This window comes from Opisthorchis viverrini, assembly GCF_000715545.1.
Source record: "Opisthorchis viverrini unplaced genomic scaffold opera_v5_302, whole genome shotgun sequence".
NCBI classification, from domain to species: Eukaryota; Metazoa; Platyhelminthes; class Trematoda; order Opisthorchiida; family Opisthorchiidae; genus Opisthorchis; species Opisthorchis viverrini.
The window spans coordinates 596515-612469 of NW_008751962.1; the positions used below are offsets into that span (position 1 = coordinate 596515).

The 15955-nt window shown below is 45.5% G+C and overlaps 1 protein-coding gene across 1 annotated transcript in view; it reads left to right on the forward strand.

Moving 5' to 3' along the window:
- The window catches only part of T265_09793 (hypothetical protein), a gene marked incomplete at both ends in the record, with an annotated part of 33283 nt that overhangs the window by 13170 nt on the left and 4158 nt on the right, over positions 1-15955 (forward strand). Inside the window, 3 exons of the mRNA XM_009175967.1 lie at positions 5069-5241; positions 6354-6790; positions 13595-14032. Of these exons, the coding sequence (XP_009174231.1) occupies positions 5069-5241; positions 6354-6790; positions 13595-14032 (1048 nt within the window). The remainder of the gene's footprint in view (positions 1-5068; positions 5242-6353; positions 6791-13594; positions 14033-15955) is intronic.

Below are 15955 nucleotides of genomic sequence, written 5' to 3' on the forward strand. Positions count from 1 at the left end.
TGAATGGTATAGACGTTCCCCCGGCGGTCGGTGACGACAAACGGCCCTTGCCATCGACTGCCCAGCTTCCGCCACCCCAGTCCACTCCTTCCAGGATTCTGGTGATCCTTCCACTTGACCTTCGTGCCTATGGGGATTGTTCGTGCCTTTCTACCTGCCGTTTTCTGACTAGTCCTTTCTAGAACGGTGGTCAAGTTTTCTCGAGCTCTCCTTCTTTCTTCCTCTATCTGCTCCGGAGACAAGCGTGTTGCCGTTGTATATTACTGATTAGGCGTGCGAGTAGCCTGTGGTCTGGTTTCCAAGCTGCCCACTTCATTTGATGGAAGGTGAACATTACTACGAAACTTATGGAGCGGTTCTGCAGTGTTCGTTCATTATTGTTCAATATTCAGTGAACTTCCAAGAAATTTCAAGATGACACTTGAGAATGCTCACTTTTCAAAAACTCTCTGCGGACGAGATGTTTACTGTCATGTCTAACGGCTTGTAATCGCTTTAGTTCTTGTTTGCTAAAGTTGGTGGGCTGTTTTCTTCACCCAAGCCTACGTCAAGGTCCTTAGCGAGCGTGATGTTTTCGCAATCTGAGTGGACGTCAAACGAATGTGAAACGTGGCCTTTTTGATCCGTGTACGTGTTTTCCAGACACATGCGCCTGACGGCGGCTGTTGAACAACTAAATGGTGGTATTGCTTGTCAATTTGCTGACTGGAGGGTCCGTGATTCGAACCCGACCTCTGTCCCCCGACTTCCCCTGTCTAGGATTGAGCAACCTTGTTCTTCTTTGTAATGTACTACTCATAAGGTTGCTGAAAATCCGTCGACAGCCCACGACCGGTTTCGCCCTTTTTGGGGCTCATCAGGTAGGCGCAGTCCCCGGTTAAGTGGTTAGAGCGTTACTGACCGGATGGTCCGTGGTTCGAACCTACCCTCTTTTTTTCGACCTCCCCTGACTGGGCTTGAGCAACCCTGTGTATTCGCTAACCTTGTTCTTCCTTTGGGTGGCATGGAAGCTAGACACCTAAGGGATGTTTCACGGCTTGTCAAGCAACGCACAAGTATCCTGACGTGTTGGCTGAAATGTGTAGATGATGGTGCTGGCTGTTGTAGATGGGTTACTTCTTATGATCGCCGCAATCTTAAGGACCACATACTTTTCACCCAACTTTTGAGATGCTAATGGTTGACATTCCGTTCCAGGAAAGAGCACAATGGCAGATTCGGTTGCGTGTGAATTTAGTCAGCCTGTTGGTAACCGTTCCAAACCATCTCATTTTACATCCTATGTACGTGATTTTCAGCCCCTTGGTGCACTCTACTCTAGAGGCAGGATACTGTGTGGGTTTCGATGAGAGAATGGAGGCGGTGATTTACCGACCCAAACTGCCGTCTTGTTGATTATGAGTTTGTTCTAGAGTCCAATGAGATTCGTTTTTCTATAGTTTGCGGTCACCGTTTACTGAACGACCATTTATCGCGTACCTCAATCAAAACACATAAAGTCTTTGTGCCAATATTTTTCTCTAGTATTTCCAGTAGATTTGAAGACCGATAGTAAAACAGAAAATAACGTGAACTGTACGTACGTTTGCGCTAAAATGTCGATATAACTGTTATGTGCAAGTTGCTGTTTAGGAGAAGACATCAGCGGACGGATATTGGCTGTTTTTCGAACGCTGATGAAGTGCGATCGTACACTCTCTACCTGTTTGGCTTGGTCGGGTCCGCAAGCCTAACATCACGTGCTTTTGCCAACTTTTACGCATCACCCCTGATTTACTGCGATGGCTGTTTTGTATAGACAGTTTACCATTTTGCGGATGCAGGTCACGAGTTAATGGCATAAATTACTAAGTGTAGCCTAAGTGTAGCAAAGACAAGTATTGTATTTTCGTAAAGGAAACTACTCACAAAGTTGCTGAAAACTCGTCGATAGCCCACGACCCACACTCTTCTTGGAGCTCATCAGGTGGGCACAGTCCCTGAGTTTCCGTCAACCTTGTAAAAGAGAGATTCAGTTGAGTCTCTCGTGAAGACCAAATTGATTTGCCAATGAGTGTATTTCTCGAAAACAGTCCAATTTTGGTTCAAGTAGAACATAAGATTGACGGAAACTCAGGGACTGCGTCTAACTGATGAGCCCCAAGAAGGGCGAAACCCGTCGTGAGCTGTCGAAGATTTTTCAGCAGCCTTGTGAGTAGCTTCCCTTATGGAAATATACTGCGATATCTCGAATATCGTGTCAACTGAATCATGAGGCGGCCTGTGTGCAGCACATTCAGTTGTAGAATATCATAAGCAGGAGATTCAATTGAGTCTCTCGTGAAAACCAAATGGATTTGCAAATGAGTGTATTTCTCAAGTATTGTATATTGGTTTCTGGGGCTTCACAATTATTTTATACAAGAGTTGCCATCACCCGTCACAAAGGTGATTCTTGGACATAGCAGGCGGAAAGCAAGTCAGCGAACCCAGCGAATTCTGAAGTAGTGCTGGTTCTCGTTGGAACGGAATGCCTTCAAAAAATCTGATTACTTTAGGTTTTCTGGAGGTGGCCTTTGATAGTGAATTTTCTCTCCTCGTGAGCTCGAGATGGCCCTGTGGTTAAGGCGAGATCCCATTGACGGTAAAGTCCGTGATTCGAACCCAACTCCAGCATTTGGACTGCTCCTATCTGGGCTTGGGTGGCATGGCAGCTAGACACTGAAGGATGTTACGGCCGAATTTTTATTAATATTAATATTAATATTGTTACTATTGCCAGAGGTATTGCCAGAGGTATCATTAGGAGGGTGTTGTGGCGATAGACTGAGTGCATTGCAAGTGGATTTGTTCGACTTGAATTGGTGGTGTCCGAACACCACCACACGTGATCAATTTCTCTTCCTTCGCCGTATGGCCGCACTAGGAGGTGACTCAGAACGGCACAAGCCGTTGGCCCATCAAACCGATTGGTTCCCCAATGCGAGACCTCACCCAAGTTATGTTGTTGCTTACTTTGTCTCAGGTGATGCTTTTGAGAAAGCACAGCTTCTTTTCGGTTGATTTAGTTACTCCGCATCTGGTACCAGTCGGTGGTTGCACCCACGGCAGTGTACGCTGGAATTTTCGAAATAAGTAACCTATACCAAGAATTTGATAGTCGATTGGAAAGGGATGTCAGCTGTAGCACTATTTCGGCGCCTAGCTGCCGTGCTAGACGAAGGAGGCACGAGGGCTGGGATACTACCGGGTCGCCCAAGCCCAGACAGGGCAAGTCGAGAGGCAGAGTTCGGGTTTGAACCGCGGACCTTCAGGTCAGTGAATTCGCGCTCTAACCACTTGGTCCAACTCGCCTCTGTTGTGTTGTGCGGTGGCCGAGCTATGGGGTTACGCCTGCACTGCGTCTGTCAGACTATGCGATAGGGAGAAGACAGAGAACTGCGGACACGGCTGTATTGCCAGGACAAAATGTACAGAGCGTCTGCGTAAATATATAGGATGACTACTTGGCCAAATATGGTCGTTCACCTGTTCGCTCCGTACAGCCAATGATGGTGGTTCGGTCGTGAACGGTCTCAGGCCCAGTACGCTGGTCGTGTGTTGCTAAGCCATGTTAGGTGGGAGCCGCCAAATCACCTACTTTCCGGACGCGTCGTACCGATGGTGACCTTGGGGATGCGTCACTCTCTGCACGTGTGTTTTTACTTCTGTCTGGGCGCGCCCTGACAGCCTCCGACTGATATTCTCCAGCTTCGTGATCCCGGTTTCCTTGTTTCCTTTGTTACAGTTTGTGTTTTGGACGTGCTGATAATCCATGTAAGTAGCAGATTTTCAACGAGTTAACGGGAAAAGACTCTCAGCTTGGAAGGGAGATTCTACTCGTGCTGAAGTCCACCAAAAACATCTCACACCGAATAGACTATGACTCAATATTGTCGGGAAAATTTGCAGTCCTATGCTCTTGAAGTAGCTCTTGAAGTTGTGTAGGTGACATTAAGCATGGATAATTCATGTGGATGTCATCCCTCCTGGTGTAACGGTGATACTACTGATGGGGGAGGCATGCGAGTAGTATGTTCAAGGGAAGATGGATGTTCAGTTTTTGTAAACAAGATACATACGAGAGTTTTGCTTCTCTATTCGATAGTCTGTAACTTATCAGTTGGCATTTTGTAATAAATACTTCGCGGCGAAGGCCTTCTTCCTTTCATTGGTATGTTTACTACGAAGGGAGTTTGCGCCTTGGAATGAAATCACCTTGGGCTTCATCCTGCCGGTCAACACCGTCATTCTACCTCTGTTCGTGCACTTTAATGCAGTGCATTCCTCATTTAGAGATGTCCTTTCCAGTCATATTGAGGAATCCGGGGTTGCACAGCCCTCTTTCAATCTGGGGATCTTTATTAGTTCAGATAAGCTTGATTGATGAGATCACGCATACCGCCGTCCGCATTCTTTACTCGAGTACGTCACCAGTGGCGCCACTACTTCTACGGGTTTCCTCCAGAGCTTAAGTATAAATAGTTTTTATTGTATAGCAAGGAGACTCAGTCTTCCTAGGTAGAAGGTTTGAAGCCCTTGAAGCTTTTGATGACAGTTTTCGCAGAACCGTGAGTTGAGTCGTCAAAAGCATCATTGGCTTCACTTGCTGTGCGTCCAAACCATTGTTTGCTGAGAAGACCCCTATTTCCTTTGTTCAGTTTCGTGGGGCGTAGTACGGGGCAGACAAACGGCGAACTACAATGACGAGATGAAGAAAATTAATTCTTAGGACGACGGTGTGACCTTGAACTTGCTGTGGACTTGGCTCTCAGATGCCCCCAAAGGCTATTTTTATCCACTTTGTATCCAGGCTGCGGAGTTTAAATGATTTCGCTCCATTCCACCACTGCTTTTTCATCGACCTTCATTGTTGATGAGTAGTACGTTCGAATAGCTTGATTGATTATTGAATAGTATTAAAAAACATTGGAACTGTGTTGCCACCAGTTCTATCTGTGCTGCCCAAATCTATGGTAACTAATTGTGTGCGTGACACTGTGATGTTATTCTTTCTTCCACTTGTTTTCAAACTTGCCGCTTATCACAGCCCAACTGCACACCTCATCTATCTTGAAGAGCGAGGTCCTGACAGTCCAATCCGCTACGGGCGTTTGTGTCTAACCACTGGGGCAGTTCCTCGTTTGATTGCGAAAGAGAACCCTTTCGTTATTGGCCTACGGGATACGGAGAGTTTGGCTGCGTTCCAAACACGTTTACGAGGTTTGTTTTTAGATAATACTTTCGTCTCCAAAAAGACCTCATTATGTTTGCTTTGATTGCAAAATGCCGTGTTGCTTTAAGACGATGCTTATTTTATCATCCAGTACAACATCTGTCCATCGGGTCTCCAATTTTGTAGACAGGAAACATTCTTGTGGTGTGTAAAAACCGTTACAATACATATCAACTGCAATGGTTCGGGCACGTACCTCGCAAATAGAATGGTTGGCCTATGAAGCATGTCCTCAACATGTACCCTCGTCGGGTTGGCGTTGTTTCCAAGACTAGGAGTTGGATGTCTGATTGTTCCCAATCAAATCCGACATCTTTCATCTTCGCCTGCAGTCCATGCGCGTTGTCCAACTGGGTCGCCATCTGTGAAGATGGTCCTGCATATCTACGGGCATGTGTAGCTTCATATCCCTTGTGCCGGTTTGTCTCTCGACAAGAGTCCGCCTCAATAATCTAAGTAAGCGAGTACCCATGGAGTACCGGTGAGACCGAACAACAAAGCTTTGTGTGCACTCACTACGGTTTGGCTTTTTTGGATGAGCTACGTTGAACAGCCGTGTGCCACAATATTCCTGGATCACTCACACCAATACAGCTCTTGAGTTTATCACAGAGCGTGATTTTGATAGATTTGTAAAACGGTTGCTTAACTGCCCAATGTGAATGAATGCTACTATCGACTTGGTTTAGAAAGCTCACATTCAGAGCGGCAGAGGGTGCTATCTAGTGTGTGCACCTGACGTGCAAGGCTCCACCAATCGGGTACTCTGTTTTCACGCAGGTGATGGATTGGAAGAGCAGTAAACAAACTTAACAAAAACTGGACTACGTTGTTCGTATATTCTTTGATGTCGTCCTGTTACAATCGTAGTTAAGTCAGTAAGCCATTTCCGTACCTAGAAGTACCGTGCGTCCAACAAGAAACTGATCGTATATGTCATTGTCGAACTTGGCCAAGGTACGGAGAACACGGATCCTTTTTGCCCAATTGGGCAATGTGGTGAGTTTATCTCCAGCTGTATGTGATCATTTTTATGTCGTGGAACCCCATAAATTCGCGTGACACTACTAGCTTATTGGTCATTGTCTCTTTGTTTCAGATACTCGTCGAATGGTGTTAGTTGGTAATGGTGGTATCGCAACAGAAATAGCCCATGAAGTGACCGGATGTCAGATCGTATGGGCTATAAAAGATAACAGTATAAGTACACCATTTTTGGATCCAGCAGCTGCCAAATTTCTCCTCTGTGCACGTGAATTGGCGCGATCATCTGAAGGCTCACCGGAACCGAGTGATGGCCCTTCAAAAGCTGGTGATGGTCTCGGCGCCGTTCAAATTCGTCGCATGCGGTATGTTGTGGATGACAGGAACGCGCAACAACAAGAATTGGTTCTGGTCCCAGCGACACGTGAGGGGAACGAATCCGCCCAGGCAAACCCACCAACCACATTTGGAGCAGCATTGGGTCCTGATTGGGCTCATGGGCGAACGTTACGTGGTTGCTTGTCGGGGAACAATGACAACCGCCTTTTGCGAGTGAGTGAAAGTGTTAATCAAATCACATGCCTTCCAAATGACGGAGCGATCTCTCACTAAGCGATTTTCCTTAGATGTGGTCTGTCCCTGCACTGGGGGCTTCCTCATGTATACCGGAAATTGTGTAGACTGATTATGTGATCAGAGTCGGAGAAATAATGAGATTTGCATTGATTTCTGAAGTCGCGAAGCGGCTTTTTGAACTTTTTTGGTAGCTGTTATGCAAACTCATTCTTTCGACACCCACTGCATCCGCAAATCCGCTTGATTTAAAAATGATTGATGAAAGTGATGTCAACATTGTTTGAGTGGTAGCTAAAATGCTCACCATTGTTGTCAACATTCGCTTTTATCATTCTCCGACCTTCGAAGTTGTTTTAGTTCTGATTGTAGTGTGACAGACGAGTTCCATACACCAGTTCCCAAGTATCGTTTTGTGTGTGCTACTTTGAGACACCTATGGCCGTATGTCTTCACATCTCAAGGGACATGCGTATCATCCTACAGTACGGGCTGTTTTGTTTTTAAATGACTGTGAGACGTTGCCTCTGGGAGCACCGGCACTTAGACATGCTGAAGGCTTCGACAATCGTTATCTCAGAACCTTAGGTGATGTAGTCGGGTTTCGATGAATCCATCGTTTGCCGAAAAGAGTGCTGTTTTCCGTACCTATTCAGGGTGTTGGAAGCGGAACGCTCCTCACCCTTGATCGGACAAAGTGGCTTAAAAAAGAGATTACAGAAAGTGTGGGTGCTAATCACCTTCCAGAATGGGGTGTATGTGATTGCGATTATGCAAGATGTGACATTTTCTATCTAGATTGTCTGAGTGAGTATCTGGAGGTGTAGGTACTTCGAAATGATTGTGTTAGACGATCACTAAGCCTCCATCAACCTTTATGCTCATCTGAACAATAAGATTGTATCATCATCATCATTCTCAGCTGTAATAACCGCGTACTTGTCGTACAGTGGTTGTAGCTGCTACAGTTTCGTTCACCGATTATTCGTGGAGGTTGGGTAGGTAGCTGCGCATTGGAGGCGGGAGCTGATAAATTAATGCATAAATACAGCACTGTAGGTGGATTGTTAAGAGGGGGGATTGGGAAGGGAGCTATGCATTGAAGGCGATTGGCCGGATGCATTAGCGTCATTGAGGGCGCGACTGGGCCATGTCTGACAATGTCTCTAACCATTGATATGGCCCGTCTCGGGTTCCCCATCCAGGAAGACGGCAATGACCAGCGCACCCGAGTTTGCCGGTAATGGCTTTTATACTTCGCTGACCGCCTCTGGCTCACTTCCACAATAAGAGTGCAACTAAAGTGTGATCGTACAACAGCGAAGCATCAATGTTGAACGCTATGCAATCGGTGATGTTGGTGATGATTCTCCGATAGTCATAAGAGGCAATCGTTCTCCAATTAAAGATTGTAAATATGTTTTCTTGGGCCATTTCTACAATAGCTTTTGTTTGTTTGTTTGCTAAAGATCCAAATTGTTGATAGCCACGTTGATCTCTCTCTTCGACTTACTTTTACAATTTGATCTATCCCGGTCCATCCATGTGGTACATTTAGTCACCATGCTTGAAGTAACAAAGTACCGACCTGCCATTTTTTCTGCTCGATGGATCGTACTGTATGGAACCTATTCGTTAGCTCTACTTTGTGAGCAAACAGTATTTCTAGTTCGGCTGGTGGTTGATGGTAGAGACGGGATAGGTTCGCGACAAATGGCATGACAACGGGATGTTCTTCTGATTTTCTATTGAGATTACCATGGGCACCTGCAAATCTTCGGTGCCGAGTTTGGTCTACGTAATCCGTAGACCCTTCATTGAAGGGTTTCACCGTATAGTTCATCTTGAAAGAGCACACTCATAGACCTGCGTTCTCATATTATCCCTGAAGAATTCCCGAAGAGACCGTCGTGCATTAACTTCCCAAGGATGACCTACAAAGATAGACTTCTTCCGTGGATTGTCCAACGTCAACGTTCCTCATCCATTCCTTGTGGTCTCGACTCGCTGGAGGTGCGGGGGGCGGTGAGGATGATGTCCTTTATGTTGGTTGACCGATTGGAGATATGTTGTTTCTTTCTGCCATCGTGAATTTGCGTTTCCAGGACATTTCGACCCAGAATTGTGTGACCACTTATTTCTGTTGGGGATTTTCCATTTAATGGCCCTGATGATCTTATGGAAGAACAAACTGCTATGTGTACCCATATAATGGGATAATTGAAATCGTGTTACGTGCCTTGGAGGGATGACAATCGAAATGGAAACTATCCACCGACAACTGAATACCACACATTCCAGCTTAGTCCATGACCGATGGTCCCCATGTAACCCATTATAGAAGCTTGATCTGAAAGTGTGCACTGACCAGACATGAATGTTGTTCATCTGCTCTTTATCTACACGGTGATCATGGACTTTGCAAATTTAGACTTTCCTATCATCTGCCAGAATGACGAGGCCCGTCATTCAAGTGGACTTCGTTTCACATCATCATGTCACGTAAGAGGTATAGACTGATTCCGTTGCCCGATCCTTCAGGCATGCACCTTACTTGAGAGCACCTAAGGCTCTCGAAACTTTTCTTGGCTCGGTACATTAGATTATTACAATCTGGGGGACAGCTTCGTAACTGTATTGCGTATGTTCAAAAGGGAGGCTGAAAATGTGCACCTTGTACTATTTTTTGATTTCGCTCTATTCTCAGGAAAGTGCATTGCTCATCTTTAACACGCGTGCACAGATGAACAATGTTTACTCGTGGAGCGCTAGTTGTTCGAATATGTTGTAGGCTTGATACGTCGGTTCAGCTAGAGGAAAGTGCACTCGTTACCGCGTTCTTTGGTTGTTACAGTGTCATCGACGTGCCTCACGTGGCACAAGTGACGCCTCCTGAAGAGTGACTGAGAGCATTTTGAATGAACAAATGCATAGAGAGATTGTTCTTCTCTGACATGAGGTGAACATTTGTCACACACTATTTGGTTATTCGTCCGACTGGAGAAATAGTTTGATTGTTTTATATTTTCTAACAAATGACAACCTCAGAAAACAATCCAACAAGATTACTTGCTTTGTTTTTCAACGATGACCATTCCCTGAGTCGGATTCCCAGATGCCTCACACTTTTGCGGTTACAGGCTTGGTGAACACACACTGAGTTAGAGTTCCGATTTCAGCGACGAATATTCTATGCTAGGTTTAGACTGAGCCCCTCTAAATCCGGCCTGAATTGGCCGATCTAGGTCCTCAGATGCACTCAAGACTGCGGTGCCCCGACGGGCATTTTTTGAAAGGGCCAGCGCAAGTTTCCCAAGCTCGCTTCTGGATTTTCGGGCTATGTGACCGTTGCAGTAGTTGCCTGAGACGTGGGACACTTGATGAGCATCCTCTGATCATCAGGTTGAATATTTTCGGAGCTGAATATACCGTTGGCACTATTGTCTAAAAACCTCGGGTTTATGGTTGTCTTGTACGCAGAAGTTTCACAAGGGCAAGCAAGGACTGGGCATATTGCTGCATTGAATGTCTTTGTTCGCCAGCTACCTCCATCATAAGCTGTATGAACGTGTGTTCTGCCGTGTCGACTCTCGTCAGATAATATGACAGAACCAAAGTATCGAAATCCAATGAGGCGTTCCATATCATCATCTATAAGATACTGGTAGAAATAATGGTTCAGCTGTAGCATTCTTTAGATGCATGGCTGCAGTGCTCCCCGAAAGAATCAGGAGGACTGGGCTAACGCCTGGTTTCCCAAGCCTAGACAGGAGCAATCGAGATACAAGGCTTGGGTTCGGTCAGTAAGTACGCCCCTCAACGACTCAGCTATCTCTCGCTTATCGTCTATGCGAAGGACTGTCCTTTTGGCGAAGGTTTTTGTCTTGCTGATGTCGATCGTGAATCCGATCAGTTTTTCATGAAGATGCCGAACTCAATCCGACAGGCGTCGGTTGATGGGGGATACCTAGGAAAAAAATGTTCAAAACAAAGTTATTCCGCTAGAACACTCAACATCCATCGACTCAGTCAGGTTAGTCAGTGGTTCAGGATGTCCCATCTTAAGTTGTACGATGGCTGTGAGAATTAAGAACTTTTCCTCCCCTTGGCATCGTTTTATTTTATTGTCGTACCAGGTATGGACATTGGTACCGGTGATATCGTTATCATCCGAGAACACAGCGGCACAAAAATCTGGGGGCTTGATTGGATTCGCCATTCCCACCCACCCTGTTGGGGCTGTTGGCTTATTCCCTTGTTTTTTCATCCGCTCATTCAGCGCACTATGTGAACGGATAAGGCCTTCAGTGGAAAGTGCAGTCAGGAGGAATGACAAGAACCCAATACAGCACATAATAACTCCGTCTTGGTGTGCCCCATGGGCTGTGGTTTCCAAAGGAATATTGTGTGGCGCCACGATCTTAATGAAAAGGTCATATAAAACGCGCAGCTAGCTATTTGTCCAAAGTCTTCAACCCACTGGGTACTTCTCAGTGCCCAAGGTGTTCATCCAACACTGAACAGTTTAGATCTCTTTCGAGGTAGCCGCATTCATTTGGGTAGGATAAGGCCTCGGGAACGTGCTATTTGATGAACAAATTGAAACGAATTGAAGAAAGCATCGTAGCTCTCGAGTGAACAAAGTAGAAAAGCTGTGGTTTTTGTCCTAACACCTTCCTCAAATCCACATATTCAGGATTTGAAACTGCAAATGACATTTGCTTCTTGAATATGATAACTAAAAGCCCCCTTTTTGGTTTGTAAGTGTTCCAAATCCTCGTGACAACAGTTTGTAACGTTCCCCTGATTTGTATGTGCTGCCCAATCTAACCGCTGTCCGTCAATGTTACCCAGTTGTCTAGCATTCTTTTGCCCACCAACGAATACTTTCATGACGCATACTCGCCCACATGTAACTGACGCAGTGTGCCAAGTTGATTTGCTTGCAGTGGTCCAGGCGTAGCACCTTTCGGTCAATAACTATCGTGCATTTTGGAAGGATACTGGATGGGATACTGCCAGGTTGTCAAAGACTAGTCAGGAGCAGTCGAAACGTTAGGGTTGGGTCTGATCCACGAGCCTTATGGCCGGTGTTTTCATGAGCTACCGCAAGCTCTAACTGGCCTTGATACACCACAATCTGCTGCTCGACAGGCTATTCACCAAGATATGTTGTGACGAGCCCATCCTGCTCTCTCTTCAATGTTCTGAGACCGTCATTCCAACGGGTTCAGGTGAACGGACGTGACTGTTACTCGGCGGATATGCAGTAATTGAAATTCAATCCCACTTCACACATGTCTGTTTTTATTTTGTGGGGAGATCTAGGCAGTGGGTGAACCACTATGGATTCTACGTGCCTGTTGTCCTCTGAAAGATGAAAACTTATTTTTCACAGGTTCAACACAAATTAAGCAGGACCGAATGGTGACTGATGTAAATAGGTCGCATTCAATATTAGTACGTTTTGAAGACTATATGTATGGCTTTCTTAATATTCGCATGCTTTTTGTGGTAGATAACTGATTGGTTCAATGTCACCCCTTGCCTTTCGAATTTCTCGGTTCTTTTTTCAACTGAGACATACGCGTCACGTGCCTACTTCCTGGTACTTTTCTGTAGTTTTTTAAGTCCTCTGCATCTAACAGCTTAGGCCGATTCCAACGCTTTTGTTCAGATTAAAAAAGCTCTCCTAGGGTAGATAATTTTGCGGCCTTCTTTATCTCATTTCCGTGACACTCTTCACCTACGACGGATTAGCTTTCGCGTACGTTGCGTAACCTTCATTTCGAAACAAAACACCGAGATTACTCGGGAAGTTGTAGATTGTTTTAGTGACCTTAACTCCACTTTTGTGACATGTGACGGTCGTACGTTACAACGTGTTACTCACCTTGTTGCTTAATCGTATATTACGGCCTGCATTGTACGTGTCTAAAGGCATTTCATTTTCGAATAGCACTTGAAATATTGTGTTCAGTTCCGTATCTATGTTTAGACTGGCGCCCTTGGAATTCGTACTTTCTTTCTGTCATGTGTTTACGCTTTCCTGCAGTATTTTCCATTGGAAAGCCGTGTCCTTGAACCCTCTTGAACTCTTCAGTCGGTCACCCCTTTATCAGATGTTGTCATACTCATAAACATCGTTCGTCGGGGGAGGTTTACATGAACTAAGTGCTCTTTATTGGACATTTCCCCTCATACGCTGGAAAGTCTTGTGCTTATCTGGAGTATCCTGGGCCATAAGTTCCCAAGATCGCTGTGGTCGTTTCCTCAATGCCGTCGTTGCATTTTGGAGACGGTGTCATCGCACGACTTGTTGAACTAGGTAGGTGAAGGAAACCGGTATTCTCTTTACAGCCCACAATCTGTCGCTACTGTGATTAATTTTGAGCTCTCTTCATTGATCATGAAGTATTTGAGGAAGACAAATGATGGTGTTTCTTCGAGTGCAGCGTCAAAACGGTGGGAATTTGTCGACTGATTTCTTATCAGTGGTCCCAAGTAAACGTTATGCACTTAAAAAGACCCAAAGCATTGCTTTGAGTTTACTCTCCTTCGATTGTCCGAATAGCCATCATTCTCTTTGCTTTTAAGTTTGCACGTTTGTGAGGCGACATCATCCCGGTTAGGTTGAAGCCATAAATAGTTTTTTTGAGATCAAAACATGCTCATTTAGAGAGGGTGTAGAGTACAGGATTCTGCGCAGAACTCTGTCGGGATCTTCTCTTCCTTAAGTACCCTTGTTGCCACTTATACTAGCAACTCACTTTTCCGCCGTAGGTTGTATACAACGTGCGAATCGAATCTGTCCTGAGTGCTGCAGAATTCAAAGCCCACGGTGGTCCAACGACAGAACCGTTCCCTCGAAATTCCTCGTCATCCTCAATACCAGAGGACAGTGAGTCTTGGCCGGTCTATGTTTTGCTAACCAATGGTGAGGCTTACGGATGTGACCTTGTAGTCAGTGCTGTCGGTGTGGAAGCGAGCTTTCAACCATCGCGTACTTCCTTTGAAGCCAAAAGTTCGGAGTACTTTGGCGCACAGTTCGATCTGGCTCCTCCTTCAGTCTCCGGGGGTGGTGTGTTGGTCAATGATCAAATGGAAACAAGTGTTCCTGACGTATACGCAGCCGGAGATTGTGCTTATGCCAACTGGACCTGGGCACCACATTGGTTTCAAATGCGGTTATGGTCTCAAGCGAGGCAGATGGGATTCCAGGTATGAAGTTTATGTTTCTGGACATCTTCGATGTTTATGTAACGTTTGTCTCTTTAGTTTCACTCCAGACACGCCGATCGACACCAAAGTGTACCTAAATTGTTGGCTGTTGATCCTATCTAAATTATTTTTCCATATTGTTTTAACTACTGGTCACTGAAAAGTAGTTAAGATAATTTGGCACACCCTCGTTTAAACATCATCCCGCAGTTTCCTGTTCTTCGCGGACCACTCAAGACAATTCATGGTGCTTTTTAGCCGTAAATTTCCCACGGCAAGAGTTGCTCACCTTTTCTGAAATCCCCAGGAGTACTGGCTGCTGTCTTACTTGTATCAAGTATCACCACCTGCCCCTATCCCCTGGTTTATTTATTGATTGCCATTAAGCTGTGTCTCCTTGATAAACAATGCGACTAACTTGCACTTGGAGGTGGATTCATGTACATCTATTTTGTTAAGCTGGGGTGGGGGGCAAGATCGCCCTAGTGGTTATAGCGCGAATTTACTGACCGGAAGGTCCGATCTCTGCCTCTTGACTTCCCTTGTCTAGGCTTGGGCAACCTGGCAGTATCTCAGCCCTCGTGCAACCTTCGGGTTGCATTGTAGTTAGGCATCGAAAGGGTGCTACAGCTGAAAGATCTCATTTAGTTAAACCGGGGAAATGCTGAAACAATGCGTTGGGTGTATATCAATTGTTATCTCATCAAAACATATACTTGTCATTCAGAGGTGAACGACTTTTCAAATTAGTTCAAAGACAATGGCAAAAAAAACAGTCATTCCGTAGATAGTTTTCGGACCATGCAGTCTGCGTGGAGGTAAAACTTCCTATTAGTCTGTTAAACTCAAGTCAAAGCCCATTTTAGCGAGGGTTGACTTCCATCTCACACAATCAGTGTGTTCAAATGAATTCGGCGTCTCCCGATGACGACTTAAAAAGTGGGTGAATTGAGTTATAGAAATGTCGCCCAACTAAGAATGCAAAGTCAAAATAGTTAACTTTGAATAACTGACACACACACTCACCTGCCAACTCATTCTTGGGACTGCGTAGTAAGTTCATTTTTTGTCATCTACCACAGGTTTCATACAAATATTCCGGATATCAGACATTTTCAGTACGAAATCTCCCTCTACAAGCATTCCATAAGTGACTCAGGGAAAGAATTAATCCAAAATTTGGGCGAAGCTTCCATTCGGGAAGTCGTCACTCGCGGAGTCAATCACTACATGGCTCCTTGATGTGGTTTCCGTGATTGTAGGATGAGCGGTGCCAAATCTGTCTACGTGAGAGCTAATCACCGCTGTTCAGCCGCTCTTGGCCAAACAGTTAAGTGTTCAACCACTGACCGAAAGGTTATGGTTTCTGTACTCACTGAATTGTCGTTAAACACGCATTGCTGATGATTCGCAAGAAGGACGAAACAGCTGCACGGTGTTTGTCGATCTTCAGCACAGATACGCTTCACTGACAGGACTCAGTTGAAATTGAAATTGACCAAACCTCTTCACACTACTGACATATTTTCCACTCGCACCCCCTTGCGCAGTTGGCTACTCTGACGGGCTTTCACCTTCATCCCATGTGTGAAGGCCCCCCCCCTACTGTCGTCTTCAAAAGCTGTAGTAACGGTATTTCTCTCAGCTTAGTTCTCGGTCTGAGCTTCCCAAGCTAGCGTTCACGTCAAAAACAACCACCAAAGGTACACAAGGTATATTAGGGCCCCAAACGAAGTCAGGAACAGTTGTACAGCGCTTCATATATATAGTGTAAGCGGTTATAACTTTCTGGAACTTCTGACGCGTTCTGGATGCGGCATTGGCAACCGGCATTTGGCCAATACTGGGTCATGATTGGCTGTTGGGTCCAGACTTTCGACCAATCGGATGTCGTCTTGATGCCGGACCGGCAAGCGTCCCGAA